At 42.5% G+C, this 20,749-nt stretch overlaps 1 protein-coding gene across 1 annotated transcript in view; it reads right to left on the reverse strand.

Moving 5' to 3' along the window:
* Positions 1-20,749, reverse strand: part of CFAP36 (cilia and flagella associated protein 36) — a 1,925,715-nt gene that overhangs the window by 1,337,150 nt on the left and 567,816 nt on the right. Inside the window, exon 4 of the mRNA XM_044055272.1 lies at positions 7,681-7,795. Within this exon, the coding sequence (XP_043911207.1) occupies positions 7,681-7,795 (115 nt within the window). The remainder of the gene's footprint in view (positions 1-7,680; positions 7,796-20,749) is intronic.

Consider the following 20,749-nt stretch of genomic DNA (forward strand, 5'->3'; position numbering starts at 1 on the left):
GTGGTGGTTTTCCAGCCTTTATAAGACTTGTACAACCTCTTCAAAGAAAAGATGTTTTTCAGAGATCAAAATCCTATCACCCATAGGGTCAGACCGAGAGAGGAAAGATTTGGGTGGAGCAGCAATCCCTTTTGCCGAGTTATAATGCCCAGCTGAAGAGGGATTCTCCTGAAATTTCCCTTTGATTGGTAAAAGAGAAGGAAGAACCAATGTTGCCTTGGCCAAAATAAAGCTTTGTGGTTTGAAAAGGACCTTTGAAAGAAGAGGCAGAGGAGGTAAAGCATAGAAAACCCCCGGTCCTCTGGAAAGATAAGGCATTTGTCTTCCAGGCTGTGGGACATGGGTTCCTGGTACAGAACAGGGGGAGATGATGGTTGCTTGATTAAGCAAAGAGGTCCGACTGGAGTGTGATGGTGAAGGAGACCTCCTTGCTCCAAGTCTACTTGTAGAAGGTTCTCAACACAGCAACTTACGCAGTCTACTAGTACACTGTCCTGAAAAGGGATACATGTGGCTGTGAGCATGATCTTCATCTGTGTTGCTAAATTCCACACTTCCTGTGCTAACCTGACCTGGTGATTACTTGCGTATTTATGTACCACGAGTGTAGTGTTGTCTGTGAACACTTGAATGGGTCCTAGTTTCCAAATGTGGACAAAAATATGAAAGACTTGCAGCACAGCCCTCATTTCTTTTAGTTTGATAATATGCAACTGGGATTTCCATTTCCCCTGCAGTCAGTGAGACCCTGTCCAGGCCACCCACACCTCATCTGAGGCATCTGTGTGGACCTGCTGAAGAGGAAGAGGAGGTGGGGAAGGTAATCCTGGGTTTCAGATGACCTGTCCCTTCCACCAAGTTAGCTCCTTCTTGATACAAGGGAAGAGGGGGATCAGAGTGTCTAAGGGGTGACAGTGCTGGAACCTCACAGATTCCAGATACCACTTGATTTCCATCATGTGAAGTCAGGCCACAGGGGTCATAGGAATGGAGGCTGACATGAATCCCAAGGTCCTCAACATCTCTCTTTTGGAGCAATGGGATGCAGAAGAAAGGTTTTGGAAGTATTTGGACAGATTAAGAACCTTCTCCTACGGTAGGACGGTATGCATTTTCTTTATGTTCCGTTTACATCTCAAAAACACCAGATCCTGTATAGAAACCATGTGTCATTTTTTTTAAGTTTATGGTGAAATCCAGTCCTGTCAGAAGATGAAGGGTGAACTGAAGATACTGATGAACGATTCCTGCAGAAGGAGCCTGAATCAGAAGGTTGTCCAGGTAGGGGAAACTCTGAATCCCTTGAGTGGGACAGAAGGTATTACAGGTGCTTGGCACATTGTGAACACTCTTGGACCTGTGGAAAGTCCAAAAGGCAGAGTGGTAAACTGAAAATGTGAGGAGCCATAGAAAAAACTGAGGAATCTCCTGCAGGAGAGGATAGGGATGTGTAGGTAGGTGTCCTTCAAATCCAATGTCACTAGAAAGTCTGTAGTAGGATGAAAGGAAGAAGCATCTGAAAAGAAAGCATTTTAAAAGAGGGAACCCTTCAGATATGTGTTCAGGGTAGACAGGTATAGAACAGGTCTCCACTGTCTTTTTCTAAAAAAAAACCTTTTCTGAGGAATTTTTTTTTGGACTTGCTCAATGGTCCCCTGATTCAAGAGGTTGTGAACAATGGGTGTCAGAAGGGAAATCTGGCTTTGAAGAAGTGGGAGTATGCCATCTCTGATGATGCAGAGAACCCATTTGTCTGTGTTAGTATTTTCCCACCTGGCCAGGAAGAGTGACTGGGGGGAGGAAGAGGGGTGATGCAAACGTAGTCACAGACTTTTTGTCGCAAAAGGGTTGCCTCTCAGCTGGAGCTTCCCTTTGTGGCTTTTCAGAGTATTCCTAGGATCTCTTCTAATAAAGGAAGTAGATTTGGCTGGGTAGTTTATGTGGTATTTAGAAACTGAGGAGAGCAGGATTTGCCTACAATCTTTCATGGTTGTTCTTGGAGAGTTTTGAAGAGATTCGCTGTCTGAGAGCCAAACAAGTCTTTGTCCAAAGGTGAATCTAGAATTTTAGATTTGAACTCTTCAGGCAAAAGTTGACTAAAATGCCATGCATATCTGCAGATAACAGATCCAGCGGCAGCTGTCCTAGAAGAAGCATCTACAGCATCATAATTGCACTTAATGCTGTGTCTGTCAATCTGAGTGGTCTGCAAAAGTAATTTTTGCTTCTGCTGCTTAGAGTCTGCTCTAGGGGGGAATCTAAGATGACTTTACTCAAGGAGGTCAGAACACAGATCAGACCGTCATTTGAGCCTGGTAATTAATTGTCTTAAAAGCAGGGGTAGCAGAGGTGTAAACCTCGATTCCCCATTGATCCAAAACCCTACCATCTTTGTCTGTAGGCAGGGAATTAACATTGGGCAGCAGTTTACAGGGTTTATCAGAAGACAGGGAGACTGCCAAAGGATTTGTCACTGGGTTTTTATATAGACATTTTAAGTAATTAGGGACCTTGTAAAACCTGCCTGGTCTCTTGGAAGCTGGAGGTTGGGAATTAGGCGCAGAAGAGGTGAACTGAAAATCATCTTGGAAAGCATGAAGGACAGGAGGGACCGGATAAGGGGCAGGTGCACACATATTTAACAGGGAGTAATATCTCTTCTGGACATCAGAGATCTGAATAGATTGCCAAAGTGTTTCATCATATTCTGTACAGTGCTAACAAAGGAAGCCACGTCAATAGGAGTATCAGGAGAAACGGAGTCCCCTTCATTGGACAAAATTTGTCCTCGGGAATGTATCTGAGAGGAATAGCCCAGAATGGTCCAAGTCATCATCCTGCTCTTCATCAGAAGAAAAAGAAACCACTGTGGGTTTTACGGGAGTAGCCTGTGTTGTAGGGGAGACCCAAAGGAGGGAGGTTTTAAGGACATAATCACTTTAAACAAACCCTGTGAAAAATCCATCTAGTCTTTTTCCTTAGTAGCTAAAGGAAAGTCACATGCTTAGTCTTTTATAGGTTCATAAGTAGGTACTAGGCTATCGGCCCAAGGGCCTATGTAAGCCTAGCCAACAAGGTTCCCTGGCTTACACCACCCAAGAAAGTTATTTTCCTGTGTCACTGTTGAGCAGAGACACAGAAGTGATCCCCGGGGTGTATTTCCTATTTCCCATCCACTCATCAAGATTTTTCTTGAAGAGTGCAAATGAAGAACTTTGGTTGACACAGATGGGTAGCCTGTTCCAGAGTATGGGAAGTCTATGGGACAGGAATCTATCCCTCCAGCATGTCTTGTTTATTGTGGTGACAAGGTTTAGGTCCCTAGAGTGTGTAGCTTGGAGGGATTGGGATTTCTTTAGGTGCAGCATGTCCAACAGCTCTGGATTTGACATAGCTTTATATGTTAGTCAGAGATCACCTCGGAGTAGGTGATATGCTACGGAGTAAAGCTGGAGTTTTTTGAGGCGGTCAGTGTAGGACATTTGTTTGAGGCCAGTAATCCTCTTTGTGAGGTACTTTTGTGGCCTTTCCAGCTGCTGCAGATGTCTTGTGAGGTACATTCCAAAAGGGGCATTGTACTCTATAATGGGTCTAATGAGGGTCGAGTAGAGGGGAACAATTACCTCTTTTTTCCTAGATGAGAACCCTTTTATGATGAGGTGTGCCACGTAGAAGGACTTCCTGACTACTGTGGCGATGTGACTATCAAAGGAGAGACTACTGTCCACCTGGGTCCCAAGGTCTCTTACCACGCATTCGGTGTTAAGTAGATTGCTGCCTATGTGGTAGTTCATGGGTACAGAGTTTTTACCAAAGGGGATGACACTGCAGTTTTTAGCATTGAGCTTGAGGCCATGGCTCTGACACCAGGCATCTGTCTCAGCGAGGCCCTTCTGTAGGATGTTCACATCATTTTGGGACATGACTATGGCTCCTAGTTTGCAGTCATCTGCGAACTTCATTAGCCAGAGGCCTTCTGTGTTAGCCTGTACTTCAGAGAAGTAGATACCAAACAAGAGAGGTCCCAGGACGGAACCCTGTGGTACTCCACTTGTCACTGCTTTGAGGTCAGATTTGGAGTCTGCAACTTTTACAGTGTGGGTTCTGTCAGTGAGCCAGTTGGTAACCCATCTTGTGACGTAGGGATTTATACCTAGTTTAGTGAGTTTAGCTATAATTCCAGAATGGGGGATGGTGTTGAAAGCCTTGGCGAGGTCAAGATAGGCTGTGTGAACCACCTTACCCTCATCTATGGCTTTGGTGACTGCCTCAAAGAAGTCGATCAGGTTTAGGAGGCATGATCTGCCTTTCACAAACTCGAACTGGGTGGGATCCAGAGTTTGGAGGTTACCAATGTCTTTGTTTATGAGTTCCATGATGATACATTCCATGGCCTTGCAGACCAAGCTCGTCAAGCTAATAGGTCGATAGTTCCCGGGATCAGTGGTGGCTCCCCCTTTGTGGAGTGGGATAACTGTTGTGCACCATTCAATGGGCACAAAGCCTGATGTGAGGCTATTATTGAACATGGTGCTTAAGTGGGGAGCCAGTTCGTGTAATACGCAGCCTGGGATATTGTCCGGTCCCCATGGATGATGTGTTTTTGGCTTTAGAGAGCGCAGCTTTTACCTGCGTAGTTGTGATTACAGGGACTCTGCATTCTTCCTGTATAGGTATGGGCCCTTTAGGGGGTGAGAGGGGGGTAAAGTTAGCACTGAACCTATCTGCCAGGATGTTGGCAATATCAGTTGGTTCTGTAATTTTCGTGCCTTTGTGCTGTAACTCAGAGCAGATCTGGGTGTTGCCATCGAGATTCTTGATGTAGCCATAGAATGCTTTGTGGTTGTCCTTGGAATTAGTGGCGATTTTGTTTTCGTAGCTAGCTTTGGAGGATCTTATAAGAGATCTCAGCTTCTTACTGAGGCTGACCAGGGTGCTCCTCCACTCATGGGATTTTATTCTCTTTTGCAACAGTTTCTTCCTTCTGTTGTACAGTTTGTTTATGGCAGGGCACCACCAGATTGGCTTCCTTTTTTTGGAGGATAGTGTCTTGGTTCTGTTTGGGATAGCACGATCCATGCACTCGTGTAAGTGCTTATAGAGTGCATTTGTGTAGGATTCAGCAGTTGTAACTGTAATGTCCATCTGCATGGGTGTCATGAAGTTCACCACTTCTGTCTTAAGAAGCATGAAGTTGGCTTTGGAAAAATTTGTTACTGTGGTTTCCTTAATGGGGGGTGACATTCTAGGTGTGATGTCTGCCTGGATGAGGCACTGAAGTTCGGAACCCTGTCTGATCTCTATAAAAGAACCCAGGAGCTCTTCTCTGACTAAAATTTTCTGGACCCCGTGCAGTCCTTCTGAAACAGTTAGGCATGGGTCCTCAGACATATGCTGTATCGGCCTTGAAGGAGTCTTGGTAGCAGGCAATTGAGCAGAATTCTGATGTACCACAGGTTCTGTAACCTCAGTGGGTATGTCAGAGTCAGAAACATAGGAATGCTGATCTGTTTGAGGCGTCTTGAGCTTTTTCTTCTGCAGAAGAGAAATGCCAGAGGCTGCAGAAGCAGCCATATTGGACTGGGCCAAGCATTTAAGACGCTAGGTCTGGAGGAAAGTGTTAACGGTATAGAGTCTAGACCTAAGAATTTAGGAATGAATGACTGACAAATAGAAATCTGATCGGGCTTTGGGACTAGGCAAAAAAGACATTTTGTATATAAATTCCTTGTACGGAATCTGCCTACTACATTTGCACTTGCCCCTCCTAGCTGACATGTACAACTTTCAAACAGTAAAATGTAGAGTAAAATGGAAGGTTCCCAAAAGGCACTTCCTGGAAGAAACAAATGAAGCAAAGGTACCAACGACCAAACAGTCCGATGGATACATGACCTGTTTTCAGGCTGGTGGTGAGATACTCTGAGGATCCATGCTCATACATCCATCTTTATATCCCAATGCATATGAGCTGAGGTCATACATCAAACATATGACTTAGGGAAGGTAAAGCTTTGGTACCCCACTCGAATGTCAATGGTGACAGCCCATTTGTCAGGAATACCACAACAGTGACTTCAGTCAGGGCATAACTCTGATTCAATAGCCCAAACTTCGAAGGATGGATCCAGGAAGGAGAAATAATCTAATGAGAGGAAGAAAATATTGCCACAGCCCCAAAAGTGGTCAGAGCAAGAAGAACCCCCAGCTGAATTTGGGTCCTGAGGGACTTCCTCATCATCCTATACATGTCAGATTCTGAAAGATCCCTGGAGGATTGAACTGAGCACAGAGAGGAAATCATGGAAGAATGTCTAGAGATCCAGTGCAGAGACTTCTCTAATGAATGCAGAATATCAGCCTGGGCAAAACTGGCTCCAGTAAGGGAGGCATTTTGGAGCCAATAAGAATCTGATCAGACTGCTTAGAAATTGTTCGTGCCAGAGTCAAAGAACGGGGGCAATCCGGGGACCACTTTTTTGGTTGTTTGGATTTTTCTTTTTCCTTGGCTTTCTCCAACTCTGGATCTATCAGCAGGTTTATTAACAAAAGGTGAAGCAGTAGAAGAGGTAGAGGAGTGATGGGGAACTTCTCTCGCAGAGGCAGGAAGGAGCCCCTTAAAAATCAGTCTGCTACTCCTCTACTAAAGCTCTATGGCCAAAAGCCATACAAATATTACACAGTTTGTCCAGGTATATATTTGTTTATAAAACTGCAAACGGAGATGCTCCACAAATGGAAAACCCGACACATGGATGTTCGATTTTCTGTGCTGCTGAACATCTCTGTGCTTGAAAGTTCATATCAGCGAATGCACTGTGAACTTGAAGTACTATACAGAGATCACAGTACAGTGCAGTTTGGGATATTCATTTCCTTCCTCACTGCAGTGCGACCTCGGAGTTAGAATATATAGTTAGTGGCGTGTGTGAGGGGTGCAGGAGGGCTTGCCCCCCTGCAAAAACATGATGTGAGGTGTAGGAGTTCGAATATAGTGTTGAATCTTCTGAATTCATTCAGCTGATTCCAAATTGTGCTTTGTTAAATGTTTTTGTTTTCATAATTATGTTTTGGTGTTCTGAGCAGGAATTATTTTGTCTTGCGGCATTTTGATAGTAAGCCATACACACACACACACACACACATATATATATATATATATATATATATATATATATATATAATTTTTCATTTTAAACAAGTGTAAGGGAAGGTTGAAAGAACTGGAGAAAAAAACTCTTAGAGATAGTGAACTAAATCACCAAAAGATTATCACTTATCTAACCAATGAGCCTGAACAAAGGAGATTACGTCTGTAGCAATTGAGTGGCAAATTAGATCTGCGGTATCTCTCTCTCTTTGCAGGGGTTTATGGGTAAGGGGAGGAGCCTGAGCAATGGATCCAAAGTTTGAGAGTGGCCAGGGTCAGATATGAGATGGATGCGATAACCCATCCATTGAAGAATGGATAGAAGAGACAACTTCAGATCTTGTAGTTGACTATGCAACATGATTCCACTGTTGGCAACAGTTCCCTTTAGATTCTTACATCTGATAACTGCTTTTCTGAAAACCAAGCCTGATTAGAACAAGAGCAACTCAGAAAAATTGATCAAAAGTGTCAGCAGTACACTAAAAATGGAAATTCAAAAGTGGAAATACCTTCCTCAACTTGCTTACCATTTCTCTCTTGGATCACATGCAATGCTTGCAGCTGCAATTCAATATTCCTCTGCACCATTAATGATCTGAAAACTTCAAAGTCCTCAGCTGCCAACAATGGCTGAAAGAGAACCTAGAAAACAAAACAAAAATGACCAATTGGAGTGAGATGTTTTGTATCATAAGAAAAATCAGATATAAGAATTGCTCATCCTGCAATAATATTTGCTAGTTATCTGTAAAAGTTGTTCCTGTAGCAGATAAAGGTAGGATTCTTTAGTGGTACAGGTATCAAGTGTCTCTGTCTTGTCCAATTTTGATTTTTCTTTCCGTGGGTCCTCTCATAGTAAGAAAGACTGTTTTCAGAATGTCATCATAAAAATAACAATCCCCACATGTTCTGTTCTTTCAGGACCACTTCAGACACTGGATGTAAAATCCACATGACCAACAAATACAAGAAACTGTCCCCAAATAACTACATGGCATGAAGAACAAAACCCAAACTTAAATCAAGGAATGAAGAGCTGGGAAAGTTGTCCTAGTCGTTTCTCAGTACTCACAGTTCATTCACTTAGAATAAAACTAGTGAGACTTGCTACAGACGAGTTCCTATTAAATCAGCGAACGCTTAAAATAGCAAATGCTGTTTAATCGACCCTTTTTATTTGAAATGGTGAAATCCTGAAAGCATGAACAGCGATTTTTTTCCCAGGGAAAAAAAAAATCACTGGGCTGTTTTTAGGACTTTGCCATTTTCTCCACTGTGGTGCAATCTCGGAGTTGGTATATTTAAATAGGGGGTGTGGGGGGCGCTTTATTTAGTGGGTTGTTTTTTTTTTTTTTTTTTTTTTGTTACAGAGCAGTGATTTTTTTCCCCTGGGAAAAAAAATTGCTGTTCCGTGTGTTCAGCATTTTGGTGTTTCAACATGTTTGGGTCGATTATACAGCGTTCGCTGAAATAATATAGACCCTTACAGACTACTTAGTAAGTAGTAGTGGCACATTTGCAGCGACTCTTCAGTCTGTTTTCTTACATGTCAGTGACTAGTGTACAGTAACTGTTCTGTAAGTTTTTCACAGTATACAGTCACTGCTGAAGACTCAGTATCAAGGTAAGCACCTCAGTTAGAATACATTTATGTCAGGTACTTTCCATTAGTAACATACAATACACACTGCATCAGTTCAATTGTGAGGGGGGTCCTCCCCTTGTATGTCTACAACTGGGATACCCCTTCCTGCTACTTTCAGTCTGGTTATTTTCTCTGAGGCTTCAATGCTCATTAGTGCATGATCCCTCCACTGACGCATGCAATAAAGTCGCACAATGGCAGGCCAGGAGTGTGGTGAGCAGCTGCAGCCAACAATTCTATTCTAGCCAATGAATAAGGGCATTTTGCACACAAAGAAAGCAAGGGAGAAAAGAAAACTGCAGAAACATATATCTACATATTTGTCTAATTTAGAGGGAACTCCACTAACTACAGAATTAAAGTATCAACCACATGCAGTAGATCACTGTAAGACAATTAGAACATCCAAAGAAGTGTTGTTATGACTGTGTCACAACTCAACCAGATGGTGATGGCAATAATAGGATCACTGTTGCCGGAGGTGTACATCTGCACTGGAATGGTCAGCTCAAGGCAGACATTAGGGTGAAAGTACAGTTGTGTAACTAATCTTACCTTATGCCTAAGGAAATATGGGTTATACTCTACATAGGATGTAACAGCTGGCCAGCTTCAGACCACCTTCCACACATACAATGGTTAGTGAGAAAGAGCTGCAGTGACTAAAAAGATAAGTTTTGGTGCCAAGTTTTTCACACACACACCCTAACTAAATACATCAACTCTGAGATCGCTCCACATTGCCGAAAGGGTAAATCCCTAACAACAGCCAAGTGACTTTTTTCCCCCGAGGAAAGAATTCGCTTAAATGACCGTTCGCGATTTTGCAAGTTCGACGCCTAGGTGTCCATCATTACAGAAATAGCCTTGGCAAGTGAGAGGGGGAGGTTAAGCCCTAAAATCAAAATTTGTAGGAAAATAAAACTCATGCCCACATCCTAGCATATAAAAGGGGGGAGCAGCTACTGCAGCAGTAATCAGTGGAACATCTACTGTTACGACACTTTTACCTACACGGCTATACTACATTTTACATAATGATCATTGTTGCAGTAGTCCAAGCTATATGGGCAGATTATCACTCCTTAAAGATCATATTTAAAATGCTCATCTTAACTTCGGAGACAGTTTGAAAATTAGATGTCCCAAAGGGATCTGCATTGCTCAGCTACATATTTTGTAGAGATTTATTTTTAACAAAAAAAAAAAAACACATGTATTAAACTTGCTGGATGCAAAGTGTATGCCCTAGGACACTGACATCATTACAAACAGCATAATTCAGGTTCCCTAATACTATTATGTCCAACACACAGCAAACTGAAAAATACAGGAAGTAATCAGCTGCAGCAGGATGCCTGGAATAGCTCCCCTCTTTAGCCTTATCCTACTGAAAGGGGCTGAAAGCCGAGGGAATATTCCAGGAACTCTGCTGAAGTATTTTCATTTGTAAACTATTTTATTCTTTAATTTTTTTTTTTTTTTTACTTTGTTATACTTGGGGCAGAAGTGCTTCAGCCCCTAGAAAACCAATTTCTGGTCAAACTCTCCACATGCATACATGAGGAAGGGCGTGACCATCAACTAACACACATTTTTTAAATCCTATTTTCCCATAAAAGTTACCATTTTATAGAGGAGAGAAGAAAAAAAAAAAAAAAAAAAAAAAAAAAAAAAAAAGAGTTGAATCAAGTTACTTTAAATGGACCAAAAAAAAAGCAGAAATGGAATGCAAATGCCGCATTCAGTTTCATGCCTTTGAATGTGATCTTTCAAAAAACTGGAATGAGGAAGGGTCCAGGAGTCCCAGGAGGATAGTCCTGGCAAAGACTGTCCCAGACTTGGAGAAGGAACAGAGTTTATAATGCTTTGTAAAAGTACGGAGTCTATATTAGTTCGACAGCTCAGGTTGTCGAATCTGTAATGATCGACACCGAAGCGTCAAACTTCCAAAATCGCGAACGGCCACTTAAGCAAATTCTTTCCTTGGGAAAGAATTCAGTAGGCCGTCCGCGAAAATTAACTTTTCAACTTAAATAAAGTGGGAGGCTTTGCCCCCCACACACACCCTAACTAAATATATCAACTCTGAGATTGTTCCACATTGCCGAAAGGGTAAATCCCTAATAACGGCCAAGTGACTTTTTTTCCCCAAGGAAAGAATTCGCTTAAATGACCGTTCGCGATTTTGCAAGTTCGACGCCTAGGTGTCCATCATTACAGATTTGACAACCTAAGCTGTCCAACTAATATAGACCCAAAGTAAGTACAGAGGACAAAGTTGCTACTTCTAGAATACTTCTAGGGTCCAAACTTTTCCAAAAAGCCATAGCTGAAGACAAGGTCTTGGTACAGGGAGCCTTAATCCTGCCTGAAAAAAAAAAGTTTTGTTGAAGTGGGAACAAAAAAAAAAAATTAATGGCCTGAGACAATCATTTAGAAATAGCCTGCTTTAATACAGGTTGTCTCTTCTTACTTTCAAGAGAAATGAAAAACTGAACAGAAGTTCTGAAAGACTTTTGTTCTGCCAAAATTGTACTAGATTTGTCTGCGGATATCCAAGGTATGAAGTATCCTTTCTTCCACCTGGAAACAGTTGCCTAAAACGTATCAAGACCCTACCATCCATGCAGTCGGTTGTAATTTTTGGGGTCAGGATGTTATCAAACACCTCTGATCTTGTGAGAGTAAATCCAGTCTTGTGGTACCTGCCTCTGGCCAATTACAAAAGAAGGGAGAACCACTGCTGACTGAGCCAGAAGGGAGTCAGCACAATGATCTTTGGACTGTCCTTCTGAATCTTCAGAAGTCTCCTGGAAATCAATGGAAAGGGTGGAAAAAGAATACAAGAACATTCCTGTCCACAGAAGAGAAAAGGCATTGGTCTTCCAGGCCATCTCGCATGGAGTCCTGGAATGGAATTTTGCCAGTTAACTGTTTAGAGAAGTTGCAGAAAGGTATTCCTGAGGAATTCCTCACAAATGGATCAAATCTTTTAAAAACACCTCATTCAGTTTCCATTTGTGAGGGCCTGCCTTGGTCCTGCTCAGGTTTTGGCTATATAATTTTGCTCTGACAGAATATAAGACACCAGTAAAGTGAGACTGTGCTGTAAAGCTATATCCCATGCTAATATAGCTAGTCTGCATAGGGGTCTAAGATCTGGTTCGCCCTTGCTTGGCTATGTAACACATCACTGTGGTATTGCCTGAACCACATGGAGAGGTCCTGGGGACTACTGATGATTCAGAGAGTTGAGAATCCTTACAACAGCTAGCATTTCTTTTATGTTTGTGTGTTTTGGTCAGTTTTTCATGTCCCAAAAATCCTGCACTTTTATATCCACTGACATTGTTCCTTAAACAAAGCCAGAAGCAACTGCTGTGACTGACTGCTTTAGAGCAGGAGGGGAGAATACGAGACCTGGATTCTGAGAAATTTGATGTCTCCATCAAGTGATTCCCCTTTTTTTACAAATCTCAGAACTGGGATTTGAACAGACAATGGGTGTTGATGCTTGGACCAGAGACACATCATTACATCTTTTTTTATGTAGAGCCTTGCAATACACATCATGAGAACCATGGAAGCCATTACACACAGAAACCTAAGGTGTTGCCTAGCTGTGACAGAAGTCTGAGTGGAAATCTCCTGAAACAGATTTATTACAGATCTCCTATTTCCTGTGGAAGAAAAGTTCTTTGTACTTGGGTGGCTAGCAGATACCCCAGAAACACAATCCTGCATCATGGAGTTAAATTCTTTTGAATATTCTCTTAGAATCCCAGTACGACATTCCTGACACTTTGAAAAAGACTTGGCAAAGAAAAGCAAGGTATCTAAATATGGAAAATATGAATACACTGAAGCCTGAAATGGGCTAGAACAGCTACTATACACTTTGTGAACATCACTGGAGAAGTAGACAGCACAAAGGGTAATTCAGAACCAATAAAGAGATCCAGAAACACACAACCTTTAAAAACCGTGAAAATTGGATGAACAGGAATGTTATCCTATGCATCTTTTAAATCTACGACTACTAGAAATTTCAATGAGCAAGAAGGCATAACAGGTTTTGAAGTGAAAACATTTTGAACTTGAGCACCATCACAAACCGATTCAGGAAACGAAGATCCACAACTGGTCCCCAGGAGTTTTCTTTTGCTGGCAAAACATTTTTGAGCAAAATCCTTCCCTTAACTGTAGGAGATGAACAGCTTGTACTATCCCCCGAGACAGCATATGATTAAAGATGGAAGGAAGGATAAGAGTTTGGTTTGGCAGATCAGGAGTAATTCCTGAAAAGGGGGAATTTCCTCCCACTGCCATCTGTATCCTAGATGGAGCACATTCAGCATCCATTTGAACAAAACAATTTGTTGCCAAAGAGAGAGAAATGGAGATCCAGACTTTCTGGAAGGTATAATGGGCTGCCAGGGTGAGAGGAGGGATAAAGTCCCTTATACTGTCATTCTGACTTGTTTGACTGTCCTTTGTTCTTGGGGGGTGGCTGCTTTTTTTTTTGGAACATGTCTGCCATATCCAGATACTGTTTATTTTGTTTCTTGCCATAAGAAGACAAGGGAGCAGAGTACCTTGGAAATTTTTGAGGAGGTGGGGGCTAAAAAAAGTACACTTGGGTAAGTCCTACTTACCCATAACAGTAGATGCTTGAATTTCTTCACTGCTGCAGTAGCCTATTTTCAAGGATACAGCACCAAGTCAGCTTGCTAAACCTCAAACTCCCTTCCCAGTGTCACTGTCTCTCTCTGGCTGCTGATACCCTTTTTGCAGAGAAGTACATCAGCAACCAGAGTGAGGGAAAACTACAGACTTTTACTGTTCTGAGAAAGGAAGATTCATCTTGAACTATCAATCAATAATCACCATAAAAACCATCCAAGCAATAACAACCGTAGCAAGGGAGGTTGTGTCCCACCAACTACTGCAGCAGTGAAGACATTCAAACAGCTACTGTTATGAGTAAGCATGACTGGCATAACTGTATTATGCTGTTTTTTTTTTCACTGCTGTAATAGCCTATGGGTAAATTCCCCAAGCTTATCCTACCTGGAAGGAGAAATGTTAAGGGTACAGAAGCTCCTGGAGCATGGTCCACGCAAAGCCTGTCTTGGACCTTTGTTAAAGTATGAATACAGCATGAACTTGCTCCTTTCTAGAATACTTTGAGTCCACCCCTTTCCAGTTTGCCATCAAAGAGGACAAGACACTTGTAGAATGTGCCTTAACTTTGCCTGCGATAGTTGTACCATGGTGGGAACAGCAAAAAAACAATATGTGAGGACACCACATCTGGCTATACCCTGTTTAGACATGGTTTAGCCTTTCTTAATCCCAGCATAGAAAACAAAAAGATGTTCAGCCTTCCTGAAGGACGTGGTTCTGTCATGGTAGTACCTGAGCTGCCTATGCACATCCAATGTACCTAGAAGCTGTTTCCCTTGTTTTTGGCTCTGGGAAGAAAACTGGAAGACTGATGGCTTGAGTCGTGGTAAACTCAGAAATAAATTTGGGTGCGAATGAAAGATTAGTGCGTAATGTGACCTTATCCTATAGAAAACCAGACAGGGTTCACCCACTATGACAGTTTGCAACACAGAAAATGACCTTGCAAATGTCAGAGCAACAAGTAAAATAGTTTTCCAAATAATGAACTACAAGCTGTCAGGATTACAGGCTGGTTCAAAGGGAATCAAGATCATTTTTTTCTAGAATAAAATTGAGATCACAAGGAGAAGGGATTTGCTTGCAAAGGGATCTCACATGCAACACTGCTTTCAGAAATGTCTGACCACAAACAAAGCCAAAAAAGGGGATCTATAGGCAGACAAGTTGAGATGGCTGCAAGATGAACCTTAATGGAAGCATAAGACAAGCCATCTTTAAGTAGCTCACACAAATATTTGAGAATCTGAGGCGCTACTTCCCATTCAAGACCCCATGAGATTAGCAAGGCACCAACTAGAAAATCTTTTTCATTTGCCACCATAAGACTTTCTAGTAGCAGGTTTTCTTGCATCCTTTAGTACCTGCAGTATGTCCTTGTGTAAAAGGCATTAAAATATAATCATCCAGGTCATCAGTTGTAGTGACTGATGTCAGAGTGCATCAAATTCAAAAGCCCCTTGTGCTGTGGGAGTTGAACCAGTCTGTGAGGAAGCTTGTAATAATTGCGTTTGGCCAATTTCCTAACAAGGGAGAATAAAAAGTTATGTATTGCCATAACGTTTCATCTGTGTTGTCCATTTCCATTCTTCAACTGATGGGTTCAGAAACGAGACTTGGAGCCAACTCGGCCACTTCTCCCAGATCATCAGATCCTAGAACTCAAACTCCTCCCTTTACCCATAATGCCCCATCAACCCAGCATACCTCAGATAAAGCTTGTTGTTCCTATATGTAAAAGGATAACCAGTGGCAAAAAAAGGCAATGGTAGCATAGAAAAAGGGAAGCTGGAGCTCAAAAAAGAAAGAGGTTCCTATACAAACTCTAATGTCTCTCCAGAAAGCCAAAAAGGAGGGTGGGGAGTTGAGGAAGAATGAAAATGGACAACACAGATGGAACGTTATGGTGAGTACATAACTTTTTAATCTGATGTTGGCATTTTCATTCTTCAACTGATGGGTTCAGAAACGAGACTTGGAGCCAACTCGGCCACTTCTTCCAGATCATCAGATCCTAGAACTCAAACTCCTCCCTTTACCCATAATGCCCCATCAACCCAGCATACCTCAGATAAAGCTTGTTGTTCCTATATGTAAAAGGATAACCAGTGGCAAAAAAAGGCAATGGTAGCATAGAAAAAGGGAAGCTGGAGCTCAAAAAAGAAAGAGGTTCCTATACAAACTCTAATGTCTCTCCAGAAAGCCAAAAAGGAGGGTGGGGAGTTGAGGAAGAATGAAAATGGACAACACAGATGGAACGTTATGGTGAGTACATAACTTTTTAATCTGATGTTGGCATTTTCATTCTTCAACTGATGGGACATAGTCCCCGCTACTGTAAACCTGGGTGGCCTCTATGGAAGGATATTCTGGAGAACCACTGACCCAAATACCACTCTGTTCCTAAAAATCAAATCCAATTTGTAATGAGCAATGAAAGTGTGGAATTAGCCCAAGCTGTAGCTTCACAAATATTATCTAAAGATGCTCTGGACCAAAAATCAGAAGAGACAGCCACAGACTCTGTGGAATGGGTCCTATGAGGTTTTGGTAAAGACAAGTCCAACTTACCATAGACAAATATAATACAATCAGTCAACCATATGGCCAGTGTAACTTTAGATACCAGATTGCCTAATCTGGCAGGAGAAAAGGAACAAATAACTGGTCAGATTTCCTAAACCCTTTGGTTCTATGAAGCTAGAAATGAAGTTGTCTGTGCACGTCCAACAAATGTAAAATGTACTCTAATTTGTTTGAAAATTTTGGAAAGAAAACTGGGAGATTAATGACGTGGTTAACATTTAACTCAAACTACCTTGGGTAAAAAAGATGGATTAGTTTGCAACGACACCCTTTCTGTGTGAAAAATTAGATAAGGAGGCTTAGAAGACACAGCCTGGAATTCAGATGCTCTTCTAGCTGACGAGCCACCACAAAAATGTTTTGCCAAGATATAAATTTTAAGTCAGCTTTGGCTGAGAGCTCAAAGGGAGATTGAGTTAAGGGCTGAAGCAATACATTTAAATCCCAAGGTGGTGTAGGACCTTTTAAAGGAGGTCTGAGGAAAAAAAAAGCTCCCTTGAGAAAGGTCTTGCATAATTCAGAAGAGGTAATGTAGTGCCATTTTCACCTATGTGAAAATTAGAAATGGCAGCCAAGTCTTTTAACTCTAATAGTTAAAAACTAACTCCTCCCTGCTGAAAAGGTGTCCAGGTCTTTGTTAAGGGCCCAGAAGACAAATCTTTTCCATTTACTCTTGTAAGTCTTTCTAGTAGATACCTTATGGGAAGATAGCAAAATATGACAGACTGGGAGGACAGCCTTGTCTATGTAGCAGTCAATAGAAAGTACAGTTTTGTACCTACCATAAATGTAGATGTTTGAGTGCTCATACAGCTGCAGTCATAACAGATGGGTTATCCTGCCGTCAGGCAGGTCCTCGGTCGGCCGAATTCCAAAGTCTAGGTCCGGCGTCGGTTGTCGTCACTTCTTCCCTGACGTCAGTGCGGCAGGCGTATAAAAGAGGCAGCCGACGCCATTTTCTTCACTTTTTCTTGCCCCAGATGTCAGGTGCCCCCAGAAGGAAGGCAAACATAATGTTATGCAAAGATGCAATGTTGATAAATCAAAAAAGTACAGTTTTGTACCTACCATAAATGTAGATGTTCGAGGATCCACATTGCTGCAGTCCTAACACTTGGGTAGTCCGCTGTCCCAGTCGGCCCGAATACCAAAGTATATGGCTGACGTCGGTCAAGGCGCATTAGTCTGACGTCAGTACGTCAGGGTACAAATGCGCATGACCGACGTCATATCCTCAGTCTTTTCTTGCCCCAGATGTCAGAAGACCCTAAAAAGATAAGGCCAAAACCACAAACTCCAAACACTCCTGCACCAAAAATATGTACAATATATACAAAATCACCAGAGTATAACCTCACCCACACAACCACCCCTAAACACAGAGGGGAAGGAGGGAGGGTAAATTGGACTGCAGCAATGTGGATCCTCGAACATCTACATTTATGGTAGGTACAAAACTGTACTATGTTCTTCATTCCACATTGCTGCAGTCCTAACACTTGGGTAGAATCCCAAAGCAGAGGTAAGGGAGGCTGGCAAATCAAAGAAGCAGGAGCTGTCAACATGCCTTGCAAAATAGCTGTGGCAAAACCAGCCCTAGATTTAGAGTAGAGAGGAAGGTGGTAATGCTTAGAGAAAGTATGCACTGAACTCCAAGTAGCTGCCTCCAAAATGTCCTTAGTTGCCACCCCCCTTAGAAATGCTGTTGAAGTGGCAGTAGCCCTAGTGGAATGAGGCCTAATCCCAGCTGGAATCTCCTTGCCATGATGGGAATAACAAAATGCAATGCAAAACCCAATCCACTTAGAAATAGTTTGTTTTGACACAGGCTTGCCCTGAGAACTCAAAGCAAAAGAAATAAACAACTGCTGAGACTGCCTAAAATCCTTAGTCCTGCTTAAATAATAACGCAACTGCCTGTGTACATCTAAAGTGTGCAAAATCTTTTCCCCCTTATTTTGGGGATCTGCATAGAAAGTAGGCAAATGAATAGTTTGGTTCAAAGCCACACTAGAAACCACCTTAGGCATAAAGGAAGGATTAGTACGTAATGATACCCTATCCTTATGGAAAATCAAAAAAGGCTCTACTGCCATAAGGGCCTGCAATTCAGAAACCCTTCTTGCAGAAGTAATGGCCAACAAAAAAGCAGTCTTCCATGACAAGTATTTCAATTCAGCAGTAGCCGCAGGCTCAAAAGGTTGTACAGTAAGTTTCTCCAACACAAAATTGAGATCCCAAGCAGGAGTAGGAGCTCTACGTGGGGGTCTTATATTCTTTGCCCCTCTTAGAAATTGCTTGAACAAAGGATGCGAAAACAATGGTGGGTCACAATCATAGTGAGCTGAAATTGCTGCAGCATGAATCTTAATGGAAGAGAAAGACAAACCTTTGTCCAATAACTCAGTAAGATATTGAAGAGCCACACTCAAATTTGGCTCAGAAATCTCCAAATTCTTTGCTGCACTCCAAAATAAAAATCTCTTCCATTTTTCTGCGTACACTCCTTGTACTAGGTCTTCTGGCTTCCATAATCACATTTAAAACTTGTTGAGGAAGTCGAGACCTGCTGTGTTTCAAAACAGAATATGCCAGGCTGTTAGATGAAGAGAGTGAAGCTTGACATTGAGCAGATGACCGTCCCTCTGAGACAGCAGATGCGGAATCAAAGGTAAAGGCCATGGAGGCTTCCTTACCAGACTCCTCAGAAATGGGTACCAGTGTTGCAGAGGCCAATCTGGAGCTATTAAAATCATCCTTGGCTTGTCTTGTCTGACCTTTAGGAGCACACCTTTGGGAGAAGAGGCAGAGGTGGAAAGGCATACACATGAAGATTTTTCCAACTGAAAGAAAGGGCATCCACTTTCCAAGCTGTGTGATGAAATCTCTTTGTGCAAAACTTTGGCAGCTGGTAGTTTAGTGGAGAAGCGAACCGATCTATGTCTGGAGTTCCCCATGACACTGTCAATTGCCGAAATACATGAAGATCCAGTTTCCACTCGTGGGGATCCATGATTTGTCTGCTTAACACATCTGCTAAGGAGTTCTGTGCTCCCGGCAGAAACCTTGCCTGAAGAGTTAGTTGCAAGCTGAGCGCAGTCTCCCATAAAATCATTGCTTGCCTGCATAACGGGTAAGAATGTGTTCCCCCTTGTTTGTTGATGTACCACATGACAGTTGTGTTGTCTGTTAGAATCAACACCTGCCCTGGAAGAAGTAACTCCTTGAAAGCCATTAATGCAAACTGGACTGCTAACATCTCCTTCATGTTGATATGTAGATGTTGTAGTCTGGCAGGCCACTTGTCTTGTATCCACTTTCCATTTAGATGAGCTCCCAAGCAATGTCTGAGGCATCTGTCGTTAGAATCTGACTCGCCTCTGGCCGGGTCACAGAGAGTCCCTTGTTTAGGTGACATTCCTGAGCCCACCACAGAAATTCCTTTTGAATGCAAGGTATTATTTGAATGACAGTGTCCAAATCCTGGCAGTGCTGTGTCCATACATTTTGAGATACCATTGCAGCTTCCTCATATGCAGTTTGGCATTGGGAAGCACCAGAATACAAGATGCCATGAACCCTAAGGCTTGAAGGACTGTCCCTGCAGTCAGCCCGGACTGAAGAGATAGATGATGGAAGTAAATGGAAAGATTCTTTTGTTTGTCCGGGGTTAAAAAGGCCATCTGGGCTGCTGTATTCAGTCTCACACCCAGAAAGCACATGTCTTGAGAGGGCACTAGACTGGACTTTATTTCGTTCACAGAATACCCTAGGCATCTTAGCACTGCTATCACATATTCCAAATGCTGTAAAAGGTCTTCCTTTTCTTGAGCCAGAATCAGGCAGTCGTCCAAGTAAGGATAGATTTGTATTCCTTTTAGCCTGAAGTAAGCTATCACTGGAGCCAGAACCTTTGGGAATACTCTGGGCACAGTAGATAAGCCAAAGGGCAATGCAGAGAACTGATAATGGGAATTCCCAGCTCGAAAACGCAGATACTTCCTGCAACTTAGGCTGATAGGCACATGAAGGTAAGCCTCCTTGAGATCTAAAGTTACCATCCAGTGATCTTTGCCCAGCAGAGGTAAAAGCTGTTGTAACGTCAACATTTTGAACTTGGGAATGTCCAGATAAGTGTTGAGGATAGATAAATCCAAAATTGGTCTCCACGTGTCCCCCTTCTTTGGTACTAGGAACAGGCGAGAATAAAATCCTAGGCCCCTTTCTGGCACAGGAACCGGCTGAATGGCCCCTATTTGGAGTAACAGAAAAATTTGCTTGTGCGCCTCTTTTCTTTGTAGAGGAGGAATGTCTGGCATGCCTTTGAAAGGAGGCAAGGTGTGGAAATAAAACCTGTAACCGTGGTGAATGATATCCAATACCCATCTGTCTTGGGTAATTAAATCCCAATTTTCTTTGAAAAGAGCCAGCCTTCCTCCCAAAGGTGCTGCCAGACGAGAATGTACTGGCAGCTGAAAAGGCAGGTCATTGGGTCTGTTTACGAAAGGACTGACCCCTGCCCTCACCAGAAGACTGAGCAGGTGAACTCCCTGTTCTAGGCCTAAAAGAACCTTGAGCTCTGCCCCTACCACGTCTAGACCTACCCCTAGACTGGGAATCATAAGCAGGATATGTCCATCCCTTAGTAGGCCAATTTCTACTAAACTTGGAGGCTG

Source organism: Protopterus annectens, chromosome 1.part2 (assembly GCF_019279795.1).
Source record: "Protopterus annectens isolate FY-2018-M chromosome 1.part2, PAN1.0, whole genome shotgun sequence".
Classification (NCBI taxonomy): Eukaryota; Metazoa; Chordata; order Ceratodontiformes; family Protopteridae; genus Protopterus; species Protopterus annectens.